The sequence below is a fragment of the Lepidochelys olivacea genome (genome assembly GCF_965140295.1).
Source record: "Lepidochelys olivacea isolate rLepOli2 genome assembly, chromosome: 3".
NCBI lineage: Eukaryota > Metazoa > Chordata > Testudines > Cheloniidae > Lepidochelys > Lepidochelys olivacea.
The window spans coordinates 93,631,587-93,649,696 of NC_140413.1; the positions used below are offsets into that span (position 1 = coordinate 93,631,587).

The following is an 18,110-nucleotide window of genomic DNA, read 5'->3' on the forward strand; positions in this document are numbered from 1 at the left end:
CAGCTACTGGCTTCAGACATGTTGGTCTCAATATTGTCTGGATTGGAACAATGCAAAAGTGATACATAACAGTGTTGCCCTAACCAACAAAGTCAATCCAACAAAACAAAATGACCCATAAAGTGAAAAAACCTCCAGATTAATTGTCCTAAATGTATTCTCTTCTTAACAACTATTGTTCTAACAGGAAAAAGGGGTTTTGAAAAGGATAATGAAGTGAGCTTTGAAGTTTGACCTCACTGCTTATGATAGTCAAAAAGAACTGAGGTGCAGCAGGGACCATGATCCTCATTTGATATCGCTGGCCCTGAAATAATGCATGTTCAGCCCCGATTGACACTGCTATAGAGAAGAACCCAATGCATGTAATCCATTAATGTACATCTATACAGGCAATTGGGATACTGTGTGCAGTTCTGGTCTCCCATGTTTAAGAAGGATGAATTCAAACTGGAACAGGTACAGAGAAGGGCTACTAGGATGATCCGAGGAATGGAAAACTTGTCTTATGAAAGGAGACTCAAGGAGCTTGGCTTGTTTAGCCTAACTAAAAGAAGGTTGAGGGGAGATATGATTGCTCTCTATAAATATATCAGAGGGATAAATACCAGGGAGGCAGAGGAATTATTTAAGCTCAGTACCAATGTGGACACAAGAACAAATGGATATAAACTGGTCATTGGGAAGTTTAGACTTGAAATTACACGAAGGTTTCTAAACATCAGAAGAGTGAAGTTTTGGAATAGTCTTCCAAGGGAAGCAGTGGGGGGCAAAAGACATATCTGGCTTTAAGATTAAACTCGATAAGTTTATGGAGGAGATGGTATGATGGGATAACATGATTTTGGTAATTAACTGATCTTTAAATATTCATGGTAAATAGGCCCAATGGCCTGTGATGGGATATTCGATGGGGTGGGATCTGAGTTACTACAGAAAATTCTTTCCTGGGTATCTGGCTGGTGAATCTTGCCCATGTGTTCAGGGTTTAGCTGATCGCCATATTTGGGGTCGGGAAGGAATTTTCCTCCAGGGCAGATTGGAAGAGGCCCTGGAGGTTTTTTGCCTTCCTCTGTAGCATGGGGCACAGGTCACTTGCTGGAGGATTCTCTGCTCCTTGAAGTCTTTAAACCACGATTTGAGGACTTCAATAGCTCAGACATAGGTGAGAGGTTTTTCGCAGGAGTGGGTGGGTGAGATTCTGTGGCCTGCGTTGTGCAGGAGGTCGGACTAGATGATCATAATGGTCCCTTCTGACCTTAGTATCTATGAATCTAAAATTGTTTAAGTTGAAACACAAATTTCAAAGTTTAATGACAGAAAAAATAAACTATTCTTTATGTATTTAATTTTATTAAGATTTTTTTAAATGGCATGGAGGTCTTTGAAGGTATATTTAATGTGTGTTTCCCTTTAAATTAAAGAATTTCTGTGCCTTGTAAATGAATGGTAGGTCCTTCCCTGAGGCAGCTTCGGATTTAATTGAATGGTATGGGAGACAGGCTTTAGCAGCTTCTGTATTTTCCATTTCTAAATCACAATTTGTTGCTTAATCCCTTGTGTACAGCACACTTCATTTAGCTCTAGACCACAAATCCTTTGTTAATCAGCTCCTAAGTGTTTAAAAATGTGAAGCAGCAGAAAGTACTGTGTTTCTAATTAGATTACAATGGCTATGCTTTAGAATGAGACTGCATTCAGTTGTGTATTCCTGTACACTGACATTTATATATGTTAAAGTTGCTTTCATAGTTAAATGAAGCATTATCTTTTGCAATAAAATAACACAATAATATAGCCAGAGGATGTGTGCCTATTACAGTGGTGTCCATTCTAGTTACGTGTTTCCATTAAAAGCTTATTCTTGCCGTGGGTATTACTGTGAATTGTGATAAAACTTGGCATACAAATTATCTCATATTTTTCAAAAGACAGATTATTTATTATTATTAAAAGTAAATGCAGTGTTTGTGAAAGTGAGATCCCTGGAGGGAAAGCCTCTATTCCACTTAATAGCGTGCATTATTCTGCTTGTGCAGTATCTTTCTCTACGCTGCCCCACCAGTATGCGTCAACCCTGACCCTGAAGGGACTGCATGGAGGTCTAGTTCAATCTCCATATTCACTGAGTTTTTAACATCCCTGCTGAGACTTCCAATAAAGGCGTTAATACCAATATTGATTTATTTAGTTAATAGGTTGTTCAACTGCTCAACACTGTAGTATTTCAACACCTCACGTACAATGATTTTATCCATGTAACACCCCTGTGGAGGAAGGGCAATATTACTACCTCCACTTAACAGATGGGGAGCTGAAGAATAAAGAAATTCAGGAACTGATTTTCAGATGAGTTGAGCAGCAACAACTCTCATTGACTTGGGAATTCTTGATCTCAACACCTTTGATAATGAGGCCTTAAAGTGACTTGCTCAAGATTGCACAGGAATGCACAGGAAGTCTTTGAATCCCAGTCCAATGCTTTAATACTAAGATATTCATTCGCTTCATCTGAGCTTTTCTGTGATAAGAACATCTGTCCTGTAGGAATGAGAATCCAGTGGGAGTTGGGAATGCTCAGCATCTCTGAAACTTAGGCAATTAACCTTTATTGGGGCCAGATCCTGCTCACTATGCTTGTCTAAAGGACGATAAAAAGTGTGTTGTAAGGATAGGTTCATTAACAGGTACTAACACCACATTTTTAATCCTAAATTAGACAAGGACAATTGACTTCAACAACAGCTGGATCAGGCCATGTGTGAACTGATGCCTTGTGCTATTATACTTCCTCCCCTTTCTCATTTTAAAAAAAAACAGTCCGTTCCTTTCACTTTGAAAGGCAGCTTTTTCTTATATTTTAAATTTTATCCTTTATGGGTAAGGCTGAGCAGTATACATAAGGAAGTAGAATCAAATTCAGACATTGTAAATCTTGATGAGTTCATGTTTTCTCTCTTTTAACCAATTCTTGCATCACATCCACATCCATTCCCATAAAGAACACACTTGGGCCTCCAAATTTTGGCACAAAATGACCTTTTCAATGAGTTAAGCCCCGTGCAACTATAAGACTTTTTCTTGATCTTTTTCAGTACCCTTCCCCACCCGTAAGGTGGTGAAGAAGAGCCTGCATGTTTGTTCATCCATAGCCTTGAGTAAATCTCTAGAAGCAACAGCACTTACATGGGACTTTATGTCTTCAAAGCACGATGGAAACACACATGAGAGGACCTAAGGTTGCTGTGTTTGAGTAAAATCTCAGCCTTAATATTACATTAATGTATGGATTTGGGCTTGCTTTTTCACTTAATTGTAATGATTGGTTGTGATATCAGGAAATTTAACTCCAATATAAGCTGAATTGTCTTATACAATAAAAATGTACTACAGAATTTAGCCCCTTACCGGAAATGACCGTGCCATTGAGATTTTTTTACCCCTTATGATTCCATTAAAAAATCCAGCACATTTTGGTCAAGCTTTTGCATAAAACAGGAAGGGGCAGCTCTTCAGCTGAAGTAAATTGGCATAGTTCCATTGAAGTCAACTGTTTTCCATTTTAAAATGTTTTAACTGTGTACTTTTAGTCCTAAACATAAAAATCTATATTAAAAAGCCTACAAAATGAATAGTTATCTGATTTTCATAACAATTTATTTTGTGTGGCTGAAGACTAAAACTTTATTCTTTAGTCATTTTATTGTGGCTGGGTTTTATAGCTTGTTATGTACCTGAGCTATAGTAGCTTCAACCTTCTCTGAATAGCCTTGATTTTGTGGATTTAAGTCAAACATTTAACAATGCTTCAATATACTTTTGTAAATTACCTGTGATGGAGTGAAACCAGACATGTGGAAAGCTGAAAAGACAAGTGGCAACTCAGCCTTCAGCAACATCTCAATGTAGTGAGCACTGCAAAAATAGATGGGGTGGATGCCAGATTCTGCTGTGTCAATAGATAGGTGTACCTGACCAACAAAGCAAACAACAAATAATAATTGTTACTTACTACAGAAGAAAATGTATGATTTTACTTTAAAAGACACTACTAAATAAGTAAATATTCGTTGGTACCAGAAGCAGGAGAAAAGTGTGGTAAAATGAGTGGAAAACTGTAGAGAGAGAAACTGTTGAGAGAAACAAAAAGGTTTACAAGCTATTTCTCTTGGTTGACAGCCCAATTCATTATTACATATATGTTTTAATGAATGTTAACTTTGTGAGTAGGAAGGGTGAGATTCCCCTCCCCATTCATTGCCCAAGTAGACACATAGAGACTGTTGTTTATAAATGAGGGAGTGGAGAATAGGAGACTGATGCTGTCAAGGTTCCCTCCCCACTTTGAACTCTAGGGTACAAATGTGGGGACCTGCATGAAAACCTCCTAAGCTTACTTTTACCAGCTTTGGTTAAAACTTCCCCAAGGTACAAACTATTTTACCCTTTGCCCTTGGTTTTCCACTGCCACCACCAAACGTTTCTCTGGCTTCCTGAGAAAGCATTGTTTGGAAACGTCTTTCCCCCACAAAATCCTCCCAATCCTTGCACCCTACTTCTTGGGGAAGGTTTGGTAAAAATCCTCACCAATTTGCATAGGTGACCACAGACCCAAACCCTTGGATCTTAGAACAATGAAAAAAAGCATTCAGTTCTTGAAAAGAAACATTTTAATAGAAGAAACAGTAAAAAGAAAAGGATCACCTCTGTAAAATCAGGATGGTAAATACCTTACAGGGTAATCAGATTAAAAACATAGAGAATCCCTCTAGGCAAAACCTTAGGTTACAAAAAGACACACAGACAGGAATATTCATTCTATTCAGCACAACTTATTTTCTCAGCCATTTAAAGAAATCATAATCTAACGCATATCTAGCTAGATTACTTACTAAATTCTAAGACTCCATTCCTGTTCTGTCCCCGGCAAAAGCCTCACCCAGACAGACACAGACCATTTGATGTTCTCCCTCTTCCCAGCTTTTGCAAGTATCTTGTCTCCTCATTGGTCATTTTGGTCAGGTGCCAGTGAGGTTATCCTAGCTTCTTAACCCTTTACAGGTGAAAGGGTTTTTTCCTCTGGCCAGGAGGGATTTAAAGGTGGTTAGCCTTCCCTTTATATTTATGACAGATGCTTTTTGCAATCCTATGTAGTGGACAGAGAATTGGATGGAGCTGTCATGATTTGCCCAGGTGTGGTGTGTGTATGTGGAGGAGAATATATATGGAGGGTAGAAGTGAAGTTCTATTTGAATGGGAGAATGGGGAATGAAAGGTTACCAGTGTGGAATGTACTGGGTAGATGGGTGTATGGTTTGTAAGTAATGTGTTTTTGGCTTGGTGAAGACGTGCATTCCTTTGAACTTCTCCTTCTTTTTCCTTTGGGTCCTGGCTCACAGGAGGTTGCCATGTATAGTACAACCTCCCACTCCATATAGGTGACACCTCAGATGAGACGGAGAGTTATATAATGGGAGAAATTAAGACTCCTGTTTGGGGCAAAGAGGAGGTAGAGCTGAGTTCTGGATTGTACATGTTAATGCTTTGGTGGAGCTAATTAACATTTAATGTGGGGACCTTTAGCCTAAAACTGCTTTATACTTTTGCCTGGAGGTTCCACACTTGTTAATTTAGCTATGAAGATACCAAACTCCTCAGTACGGAGGATGGTCAGCACAAAGAGACTCACAAAATGAAGCCAATCTTCTCTGTGCTGGAACAGCAGCAGAATTGGACCAGGTGCTAGTCATACGGTATGTACTACAACTGGGAATATACAAACACCCTCTTGAAAAAGAGCTAGAGAATCATCTAATAAGCCCACAATTTTGCAGTGACTGACTATAGCTGATAGTTTAATTTACACCAGTCACAGAACCTGACAAAGTACAATACCAAACAAAAGAGATTTTTTAAAATAGATGACATCATATTTAACAAAGGATGAAAATTATGGAGCTTGTGTAACTAGCTTGATTTAAATACCAGCCATTTGATTTAAATACCAGCCATTTGAAATATGGAATTATTCGGTACTTGGTCAGTATGGAAGTTTTTAATTACTAAAGCATTTTAGTATTTTTCTGTACAACTCTGATATTTTGTGCCTTTTATTGATTTTATAATACAACCAAGCTAATAATCAAAACAATGAACTTGCACAGTGTAATAATAATAAAAAGGCCACTCAATAGTACCTTCTCCCTACACAAAGAATTTAACACAACCAATAAAGTTTATTTTATTGCCAACTTTAACTTTCAATAACACTGCCATTAGCCTACCCATTATTTCATAGCCTTTAAACAACCATTTGAACAAATGTCAAATCTATATTTTTCTGAGAGAATTTTTAAGGGACAAGCATTCAGTTAGAGGATCTTAATGAAAAGTGAAACAATAACTCAGTGAAACTGCTAAACATTCCTTTAAAAATTTTCAAAGCCACCTTTAAAAAGAAAAGCTTTTAAAGTCTTACGGAAACATGCAGTCTTCGCAGCCAGAGAAATGCTGAGATGAGAAGACTGGAAAATTGTTGAAGAAATATTAATGTTTTCTCTCTCTCTCCTGACATTATCAGAAATACAGAAGACGCAAACCAGTCATAGCCAGCATAACCTTGCTGCAGACAACCTGTAGGAGAACGTTAAGGAACTCTGACAAAGAACAAACTATTGCTGGCATAAAACCACGTTTCTTTTCTCCAAGGAACAAAGAATCAGCAAAATAATAATAATAAAAAATTAGATTGTGAATCACAACAAATCAGGTATTTTAAAAAAAATGGGAATCTGGAAGTTAATATAACAATCCAAACAGAACAATGTCAAGATGTGTAGACCCAGGGTCCTATTGTGGCAACTCCAGTGTTGCACTAGTGTAGCTACACTGAAGATGGTTTCTTGAACATAAAAAGTCCATTAAAGTTAAATCAGTATAAAACTGGAGTAAAATTCATTGTGATAAATTAGGCCCCTAGACTTTGAACTAATTTTCCTCTCTGCAAATTCCACGTAATTCTGCCATGACCCTTCGAAAAACACAAACAAAAACACCAAAACCTAGGTGCTTGAATGCTTATTTTAAGTTAACACTAATAGCCCAACACCCATAAGTACTTTTATAACAGTAAACAAATATGTGCATGTGTCAAGGTTCCTTCCCCACTCTGAACTCTAGGGTACAGATGTGGGGACCTGCATGAAAACCCCCTAAGCTTATTTTTACCAGCTTAGGTTAAAACTTCCCCAATGTACACAATATTTTACCTTTTGACCTTGGACTTTATTGCTGCCACCACCTAACGTCTAACAGGGAAAGAGCCCGCTTGGAAACATCTTTCCCCCCCAAATCCTTCCCAAACCCTACACCCCCTTTCCTAGGGAAGGCTTGATAAAAATCCTCACCAATTTGCATAGGTGAACACAGATCCAAACCCTTGGATCTTAAGAACAATGAAAAAGCAATCAGGTTCTTAAAAGAACAATTTTAATTGAAGAAAAAAAGTAAAAGAATCACCTCTGTAAAATCAGGATGGTAAATACCTTACAGGGTAATCAGATTGAAAACATAGAGAATCCCTCTAGGCTAAACCTTAAGTTACAAAAAGACACAAAAACAGGAATATACATTCCATGCAGCACAGCTATTTTATCAGCCATTTAAACAAAACAGAATCTAACGCATATCTAGCTAGATTACTTACTAAGTTCTAAGACTCCATTCTTTTTCTGTTCCTGGCAAAAAGCATCACACAGACAGAGAGAACCTTTGTTTCTCTCCCCCCTCCAGCTTTGAAAGTATCTGGTCTCCTCATTGGTCATTTTGGTCAGGTGCCAGCGAGGTTCTCCTAGCTTCTTAACCCTCTACAGGTGAAAGGGTTTTTCCTCTGGCCAGGAGGGATTTTAATGGTCTTTACCCTTCCCTTTATATTTATGACAGCATGTAATAAAGAGGAGGGTGGATACAAACATTTCAGTAAGAAAACAGGTTGTAGCTTCCAAACTTCCAAGGAGGTATAAAACAATAGTAAACATAAAAAAATTAAAGGCTTTAAAAATGAAGTATATTTTGCCAGCATCCTTAAATATTGTATAAAATAATAAACCAAACACATTACTAGGTAGGATAGCCTGTCAAAGGGCTTTTTTGTTTTGTGTTTTTTTTACACAAACAAGTAAAATACACAATGATTTGAAAAAATATTAGATCAAAACCGTAGTGCAAATCAAATTATAACTGCAGATGACTAAATGTTCAATATTAATAATATTATCATCAATATTACAGAAGAAACTAGCAGACCTAATGGGGATCAGAGCTAATTGCTCTAGGCACTGTACAAACATATTGAAAGACATGATTCTACCCCAAAGAGCTTAAAATCAAAACCAGACAAGACACACACGGAAGTTTAATAATCAAATGAAAGGGAAGGACGAGGGTTACAGTCAAAGATCATATAGTTATTCTGTCAAGTACACATTTTAGTGATATAAAGGTTTCATAATAATGGATTTTTCTTTTATGTGTGCATAAAATGTAATGAAAAATACTACGTAGTCTGCACCACCACCAGGAATTAAAGAACAAGATAAATGAAAAATTTCTTTGACAGTGATTAGTGACAATTGTCACTAATGTCTTGGTCAATCTAAATTGTGTCATCTAAAAAGGATACGAAGTGAGGACTTTACAGATGTTTGCTGTTGTTTCAGAAATTTATCACAGTGCATTAACACCAGGCACAGATCATTTTCAGCACCATCTTTCAGCAAATTTAAATATTTACCATACCTAATAAAATAAAGTTTAAACAAACTTAGACACTTAAGTTTCAATAAATGTAGAACATAAAATGTTTAAAAATCTTCTTTAAAAATAAGAACATGTTTTACTGGATGCATTTAATACAGTTCTAGGATTTATGAAAAGTTAAGAACTCATAGCCCGATATGTAAGGAAACGTATACTGTGGTTAGGGCTGGGGACTCAGTCTGGTGACAGTTCGGGAAGCAACTGGTGAACTGGTCTATTGATTCTACTGATTCTATTGAAGGAGCACAGCAGACATTTGTTACTAAGGTTTGCAACCTGTCATACGAGTTTTAGTATATCCTCAGCTGTCCCTGGATATTCAGATTGCAGTAGATGCCAACATTGTATTTTTTTTTAAATCTGCACTGTGCTAGAAGGCCTAAACCATTTCTTTCAGACATAGACCTTGCTTCCATTATCCATGTCTTTGTGATTTCAAGATAAGATTATTGTGAAGTCCTACATGTGAGGCAATTCTTTACGATCATTTGGAAATTTAGGCCTCAAACCTGCACACACTTATGCAACCTCACTCACATGAGCTCTCCTGTTGACTTTAATAGGATTACATGCCTTTAAAGTTAAGCATGGGTGTGATCCTTTGCAAGTTCAGGGTCTGAAATTCCTGTAGAAAGTGATGTAGAAATTTGGTGAAGAAATAATCTGCTTAATCTGCAACAAGGAAGATTTAGGTTAGGTATTAGGAAAATATTTCTAAGCCCTGGTCTACACTAGGACTTTAGGTCGAATTTAGCAGCGTTAAATCGATGTAAACCTGCACCTGTCCACACAATGAAGCCCTTTATTTCGACTTAAAGGGTTCTTAAAATCGATTTTTAATCCCCTGACAAGTGGATTAGCGCTTAAATCGGCCTTGCCGGGTTGAATTTGGGGTACTGTGGACACAATTCGACAGTATTGGCCTCCGGGAGCTATCCCAGAGTGCTCCATTATGACTGCTCTGGACAGCACTCTCAACTCAGATGCACGATTGTTTGCCCTTGCTCTGACACAGGGAGGGGCAACTGACGACACGGCTTACAGAATTGGCTTACAGGGAGCTAAAATCAACAAAGGGGGTGGCTTTACATCAAGGAGTATTTCAGGCAGGACTTCACAGAGGGTTCCAATAAGAAATGGTGCATCTATGTTATTGTTCTTATTGGAACAAGGAGGTTAGTCTGGCCTCTGATTGATACATGGCTAGATTTACCTTGCTGCACCTTCTCTGTGAGTGACTGTAGTGTGACCTAGAGGAATGAGTCCCCTAGACGGCGGGCGGGGGTTTGCAAATGAGTACAAAACAAATCTGGTCTATTTCTTGTTTTGATACACTCCATCTATCTGTTTACATCTTTGGCTGGCAGCAGACGGTGCAAAAGGACTGCATGCCATCCACATCTCATGGCTGCTCGGCAGAAGATGGTACAATAGGACTGCTAGCCATCCTCATCTCTTGCCTGCCCGGCAGAAGATCATGCAATAGGACTGCTAGCAATCCGTATCACCTGCCTGCTCACCATAAGATGGTTCAATAGGACTGACTGCAGGACTAAAGAGAATGACTTGATCAAGTCACTCCAAATTTAGTCCCTGCGCCCATGTCTGCCCAGGCACTCCTGATCGACCTCACACAGGCGACCAGAGCACCTCGGACATGACGATGACGGCTACCAGTCCTATTGCACTGTCTGCTGCCACAAGGCAATGGGTTGCTGCTGCTGTGTAGCAATGCAGTACCGCGTCTGCCAGCACCCAGGAGACATACTATGACAGTGAGCTGAGCGGGCTCCATGCTTCCCGTGGTATGGCATCTGCACAGGTAACTCAGGAAAAAAGGCACGAAACGATTGTCTGCCCTTGCTTTCACCGAGGGAGGGAGGGAATGGGGGCCTGACGATATGTACCCAGAACCACCTACGACAATGTTTTAGCCCCATCAGGCATTGGGATCTCAACCCAGAATTCCAATGGGCAGCGTAGACTGCGGGAACTGTGGGATAGCTACCCACAGTGCAACGCTCCGGAAGTCGACTCTAGCCTTGGTACTGTGGAAGCACTCCGCCGAGTTAATGCACTTAATGCACTTAGAGCATTTTCTGTGGGGACACACACACTCAAATATATAAAACCGATTTCTAAAAAACCAACTTCTATAAATTTGACCTAATTTCGTAGTGTAGACATACCCAAATAGAAGGATAGTTAAGCATTGGAATAGGCTTCTAAGAGGGGCTGTGAAACCTCCATTGTTGGAGGTTTTAAAGAACAGGTTAGACAAGCACCTGCCAGGGATGTTCTTTGTTCTGCCTCAGAACAGGGGGGTGGACTAAATGACCTCTCGAGGTACTTTCCAGGCCTATATTTCTAAGATTCTATAATGTATGGTTAGCTGTAAATCTTGCTAAACAAGTTGCAATTAGCCCTTAGAAAAATAATGAATAATAACCTATTTAATTTGTTGAAGATAATTTAACCATGTACTAATACCTTTTTCATTTTTAAAGTAAATATTCATTCTCTCAAAAATGATCTTTAGATTTAAATGGTACAAAACGTTGAGTTGATGGATTAAATATCATTAAAGTCATTGCAAAAAAATCAAACTCTAGAAATACAGAAGAGAAATATTTTAATGCAATGTACCTGACTGTCATTTTAATGCCAAGCTGCTGCACAGATGAAAGGCTTTCATTCTTCACATTTGCATCATCAGCTAAAAACAAAAGCAAATATAAATATAAATATGTAAAAAGTCTGCATTATAATTATGATTTTAATTGAAAATGGGATGAAGGTAATATTTTTACATATTTTAATGCCAAATCCAGAACATTGTTTGTATCTGAAGTGCTGTCAGTAATCTCTGCAAAGATTATTACAGGAAACTATATACAACTGAACCGTCTGCTTTTTTTTAAAGATGTTTGAAAACAAAAAGCAATTATGTGCATGTTTCTCATGGTCACAACCAGCCGTCAGCACAACCAGAACAGGAACTAGCTGGGGCCCTACTCCTTGATACCTCCATTCTCAGCATAACATCTTCGCTCTGGCAGGTGAAACAGACAAAACTGTAACTCCTGGCCCAATTTCCTCCCTTCCAGCAGTTTGGGACCTCATGAGTGTAAAGCAAACCTTGTTTGCACATACCGTGTTGTAAATCTCATCAAACATATTAAAAATATTGAACTGAAAGGGACCTAAAAGTACTTTCCTCATTTATTGTTCTGTATGACTGTAATGTACGCCTCTACTTTACGCTCTTCGTATTGAATTTAAAAGCTGTAAACTAGAGTGTGGCAAGCCTCAGCTGTTTTTACCCTTGGTGAGATGGGGTTGGGGTAAAACAGTCCCTCTTGGCTGCACAGGGGCAGTACGTCCTTCCCTCAGTCAATGTTTTGGGCTTGTTTTTCTCCATTATGGGAGGGAATACAGCCTCCCCTCCTGGAGAGGCTTGCTCCCATGCTGCTACTCGCCTGGTAGCTTGACTCCTTCCCGCCCCCCAAGGAGGGTTTAAAAAGGTCCCAGGCCACCCTTGGTTGGAATCAGCTGATCCTAATTGACCTCAGGTATCTCCCTCTCAGCTGATCCTAAATGATCTCTGGTAACCGCTTCTCAGCTGAACCTGATTGACATGTAGTCACCCCTCCCCAGTTGATAGGGAGGAGAGCCTTTTAACCTTCTGAGACTGTTTTCTACCCCTCTCCCCCTCGCAGCCATTTGTCCTGAGTTTATCACAAGAGCAAAAAAATAATAAATCTGATGCATTAAAACTAAGCATCCTCTAAAAATATTATTTTATCACACATTTAAATCCTAAATGCAAAAGACCTAATGAAAGGATATTATCTCTCATACACATTATAATCAAAGACAAGTATAGAGTCCTCAGCAAACAATTAACACATAATAAATGTTCTGAGTTGGAGGGGTCCAGGGTCTGACAGGTTCTAATTTTCATTTTCTAGTTTAGTTTGTGGTCCTGGATAGTAAGTACTAAAAAATTGACACTAAGCAGGTTTTTGTCATCTATCTAGTGGATGGCATGATTTTGTTACAATATGTGATCAGTTTTCACATTTTTTAACATATATATTCAGCAGAAACCAAAATATACCATTTTCCCAGGATGTAAGTGATAATTCTGTGACGGATCAGCTCATTTTCTAATTTGATGGGTATTTTCTCCCATCCCAATTGAACAGACATAAGAAACCAAACTAAAGGAACTACTCGTACCAATTTAAGTGAGCTCTCTAGTTTCCTTGTTTGCATACAAGCCATGGATACCATTGCACTAAAGATAAAATATATACAAGCTGCGGGAGGTGAAGTCCTGGCTGGAATGAAAAAGGTTAACAAGAGCAACTAAGAGAACAAGCCCTCCATTTGGATCACATGAAATAGATCAAAATGTTATTGAAAGAGTAAAGAAAACAACAACACAGGAAAATTACATTTAACAAAGAAGAGAGAGAGTTCAACAGTAGAACAGTGATAAGAAAACACAAGCTGTGTGTGACGGGTTGGATCATAGAAACCCCCTTGGGGCTGCCAACTGATGTGCCAAGACTACTTCTGCCCCTGCCTTCCCTGCCAGCTTGGGACTCCAGAACCTGCCTGGTTGTGCCAGATACACTTGCTGGCCACAAACACAGACCCAGGTCTGAACCACGTCCCACAAACTGCAAGCTTAACTGAAAGCAGCTTAAGAAGTGTTCCTCTCTTTAACACTCAGATGCCCAACTCCCTGTGGGGTCCAAACCCCAAACAGATCCATTTTACCCTGTATAAAACTTATACAGGGTAAACTCATAAATTGTTCACCCTCTATAACACTGATAGAGAGATATACACAGCTGCCCCCCACCCCGGTATTAATACATGCTCTGGGTTAATTCATAAGCAAAAAGTGATTTTAAATACAGAAAGTAGGATTTAAGTGGTTCCAAGTAATAGAAGACAGAACAAAGTGATTACCAAGCAAAATAAAATAAAACACACAAGTCTATGCCTACTACAGTAAGAAAACTGAATACAGATAAAACCTCACCCTCAGAGGCGTTCCAGTAAGCATCCTTTTACAGACTAGTCTCCTTCTAGTCTCGGTCCAGCAATCACTCACACCCCCTGTAGTTACTGTCCTTTGTTCCAGTTTCTCTCAGGTATCCTTGGGGGTGGAGAGGATATCTCTTGAGCCAGCTGAAGACAAAATGGAGGGGTCTCCCGGGGGTTTAAATAGACTCTCTCTTCTGGATGGACACTCCTCCCTCCCCCTGTGTAGAATCCCAGCTACAAGATGGAGTTTTGGAGTCACATGGGCAAGTCACACGTCCATGCATGACTCAGAACTTACAGGTAGCAGCCATGGTTCAAATGCCACCTTGAACATCCTCAAGTAGACTTCTTATGTGGATTGGAGGCTTCCAAGATCCATTGTTCATTAAGTGTTTCATGACTGGGCACTTAATTTGCCCATTCCTTTCTCAAGAAGCTGACCAAATCTTTATATTCATAATTTCAAATACAAAAATGATATGTGCATATCAATAGGATGAATAGATTCACTAGATCATAACCTTTACAGAGATGTGTTACATGGCATATGTAGCATAAAACATATTCCAGTTATGTCATATATACATTCATAAGCATATATCCATAAAGCCTTCTGGGGTGCACCGTCACACTGTGTATTAAAACATTAATAAGATATAACCATCAAAGAATTAAGGTAATTAGAAACTGACCTTGTACCATCTGAGAAACACCATTTATAGGTAAGAAAAATCACTTGTTCTCTGAGCAAGACAAGGTCTTTCTCTAATGGGCTCTAAATAGCAAGCCCACAACAATATGGAGGAGTTATTTTTCCAGGCACCCAAGTTAGAATGCCTTGTGAAATGAGAGGATTGTATGAAAGACTAACTGCAACTTACAGGTCTGTTAAAAAGGAAGCACTTGCTTACTGAAGATAAGAGAGTGGCCTTTACTCCTCAGAGTGAGCTCTGATCCCCATCAGGAAAGTTTGATGCTGAACAGTGCAGAAATCATCGTGTTGCATTCTGATTGTTTTGGATAATGCTTTCTCCCTTCCAAGCAAATGATCATAGTTTCACTGAAACTAAACCCCTGAACATTCATGACCTGTCATTAAGGGAAAGGAGTACATTTTTCATTTTTGAAAAATTTCTTTGTGGACAAGGAGCAGGATCATCATCAGCAGAAGAGCCCCAACTTCTAGGCACCGTGGTTTGGACCTATTGGATATTTTCTTCTATGGAACAAACTGTCCATGATACAAAAGGCCTGTTTCACCTAAATGCCACGGCTACTTGAAAAACCAATGGCAAAGCAGTTTCTGAGTCAACAGAAAATCCCCTCCTCCCCTCCCGTCCTATAACGGGGTGAAACTCATCTGGCTGGTTGTGCTGGTATTAGGACCAGAATCGGCCAATGATACTATGAAAAATGACTGCATCACAGCCCACAGTCCGAGACTCTTCTTCAATTTTACAATAGTGAGTTGTTATTGTCCACTTGGTATTCAAAGAACATAATTGATTTCATTGATTTTATTTGCCTTTTATTCTCCATTGTAATAATTTCTTAGTTGCTGGAAAATATTTTTCCCTTTATCATATTCCCTTTTATATTTTTCTCTGCATTTTGAAGGAAGATAAAATTAACATGGGGTTTGGATTTAATAACAATTCCACATTATGTAGTACCTTGTCAAGCCAAAAACTCTTGCTCTTGTGTACTAGTATATCTGATGTAATCATAGCTCTGAACATAGTGCAGGTTAACTGCAAATCCAGAGCTAGCAAAGGGAACATAAAAATTGTACTTTTCACCTTATGTAAAGAGTTATGACTTTTCATTTTGTTTTTCAATTAATGGACTAGAAATGAAGATTTAACAAAACAAAGCAAAACAAAATATTTAGAATCCAGAGGACTATCACCATCTACTTAAAAAAACTGGAGCTATAAAACCTTAATGTTCCTTTAAGATTACCAAAACATTTTATGGGATATTTAAATATTGTAGATCACAATCCATGGACAACAGGTGGATTTTTGTTCTTGGGAAGAAAGATTGACCGTGATTGTAATGAAGTCCAAACTATGTCTGATTCAATATGCACAATTTAATTCTCCACAAAACTGATCTGACATTTATCAATAAAACTGTTATGTTTAATTGTCTTGAAACACTATGGTTTTCAATATTCAAGCACAAAAAGATCAATTTTCTCAATAAGAACATGATTTCTCCTCAAACAAAAGGCAGAACATCTCTGAACTGTCAATTAGATGGAGAGGTGATGCAGGTACCTCAATTAAACAGAATAGGCTATGGCAGCATTTTCCCATATGTCAAATCCCGCAAAAGAATTAAACATAAGGGACAGAATCACTTTCCTCTCACAGCTCACAGGAAACAAAGAACTATACTGAACACGTGTAATTCTATTTTTAAAAAGAATGAAATGCAAAATAGATGTTTCTTAATTCATATATAATTTCATGATTTGATGGATGTCAGGATTCCACACATTTACCCTTTAAAAACTCAGACTGAAAATAATACAGTATGTGGCAATAAAAAGAGTAAGATAATCTTTCCCACTGGAAAAGACACAGACTGGACAATTTAGTAGTAGGGGAGAGATATTTTTTTAAATATATATGTTACCTGCTCTTTGGTTGAAAATACCCATTATTTAGTGCAATCCGGTTCATTAAAAAAATACAGTTTTCTTCAGAATATCTTTATAAGCCTAGGACAAAAGTCATCCCTGGCAACGAATAATTTAGCAGCAACCAGAAAAGGAGGATAAATTCTACAAGGGAATTTTTCCTGCCTTTTTTAAAATCTGAAAATACTTTTATCGTCTGGACCCCTCACATTTAATTTCTAAGAATACTATGTCTTTTTCTTTCTCACTACAGATTCCATTCTTTGGATTCCCAAACCTTTCCAATATAATTTTTTTGTTGCCTTAATTTCTTTACCTCTTTCCTTTCCAGGGACTTCTGAGTGAGCCCAATTTCTTTCCTTTTGTCTTCCATTAGCTATTTTCTTCTCACTATTTTAGATCTCTTCCAATTTACTGCAGAATATTTAAGTAATGCTACAGACAAAATATAGCCATTTTGTGATAACGGACACTGGCTAATAAAGTGATGTAACTGTGCAAACAAAATAAAAAACATGAACTACTAGCAACAGTCAGAGAGCAGAGAGAGAAAGCAGGATGACTGTACTTATAGGTCTGGCATGAAAAAACAAGCAAGAATAGTTTGTAACAAAAATTCTTGGTGATTTAAGGACTAAACTGATAGAACTGGCAGTTTGTGCCATTAAACTGTCTGAACAGGAGACCTAGGCTGAAGACCTTGAGATGTTATCTCTTAGTTTAGTGGAAACTAATCAAGTTATAAAGGTGCCAACCACCCCATCCCTTTTTAGCACACTGCAGAGGCCAATTAACTGAATATGAATAAATCCAGTTATTCATTAAGTTATGCATGCTAGTCTTCTAAAGAAGCTGCAACAGCAGTCAGGAGCCTAAAGAGCTACAGAACCAAGTAGCAACGGAGATCATGCTTGGATACCAGTCTCCTTGCTGATAAAAATATAGTTAGTAAAACTGATAATGATTGAAAGACAAGAACTTTGTAAAATTATAATAATAATTTCTGAATGAAACTGTGCAATAAGTATAGACACATTGTATTTTAGTGCTGGGGAAAAAAAACAGAAAGTTACTGTTTAACTTACATTAATATGAATTTCCATTTCATATCATTCTGCTTCATAACATCTTTACTAGTCTATATCCTCTACAGGTAAACTGGAAAAACCTCAAGTTCAACAAAGCTGTTTGTTGCACTGACACCCATTGCTAATGCAATTCAGACATTCTGAACCAGATTATGACATAGTGTAAACTGGCACAGCTCCACTGACTTCAGTGGAATTATACCAATTTACCCCAGATAAGGGTCTGGCTCTCTCTCTTTCCAGCAGGAGGACCACATGGTGGCAGCGAGCTTACCACTGTAGTTTATTAGTATAATTTAATATTGATAGTACAGGAGTGCCAAGATAGCCCAGTCAGAAACAGGGCCCAATGTCTTGGTTCTGTATGTAGACAAATATGTTCAGGGCCCTACCAAATTCATGGCCACAAAAAACGTGTCACAGTCCATCAAATCTGGTCTCCCCCCCGTGAAATCTGGTCTTTTGTGTGTGCTTTTACTTTATGCTATACAGATTTC

At 38.3% G+C, this 18,110-nt stretch overlaps 1 protein-coding gene across 7 annotated transcripts in view; it reads right to left on the minus strand.

Moving 5' to 3' along the window:
- The window catches only part of TBC1D32 (TBC1 domain family member 32), a 181,158-nt gene that overhangs the window by 15,656 nt on the left and 147,392 nt on the right, over positions 1–18,110 (minus strand). For all 7 annotated transcript variants that reach the window (XM_084622138.1, XM_084622137.1, XM_084622139.1 and 4 more), the window contains 4 exons: positions 11,464–11,533; positions 8,681–8,796; positions 6,479–6,633; positions 3,831–3,971 (listed from right to left, as the gene is read on the minus strand). In XM_084622138.1, the coding sequence (XP_084478264.1) occupies positions 3,831–3,971; positions 6,479–6,633; positions 8,681–8,796; positions 11,464–11,533 (482 nt within the window). The remainder of the gene's footprint in view (positions 1–3,830; positions 3,972–6,478; positions 6,634–8,680; positions 8,797–11,463; positions 11,534–18,110) is intronic.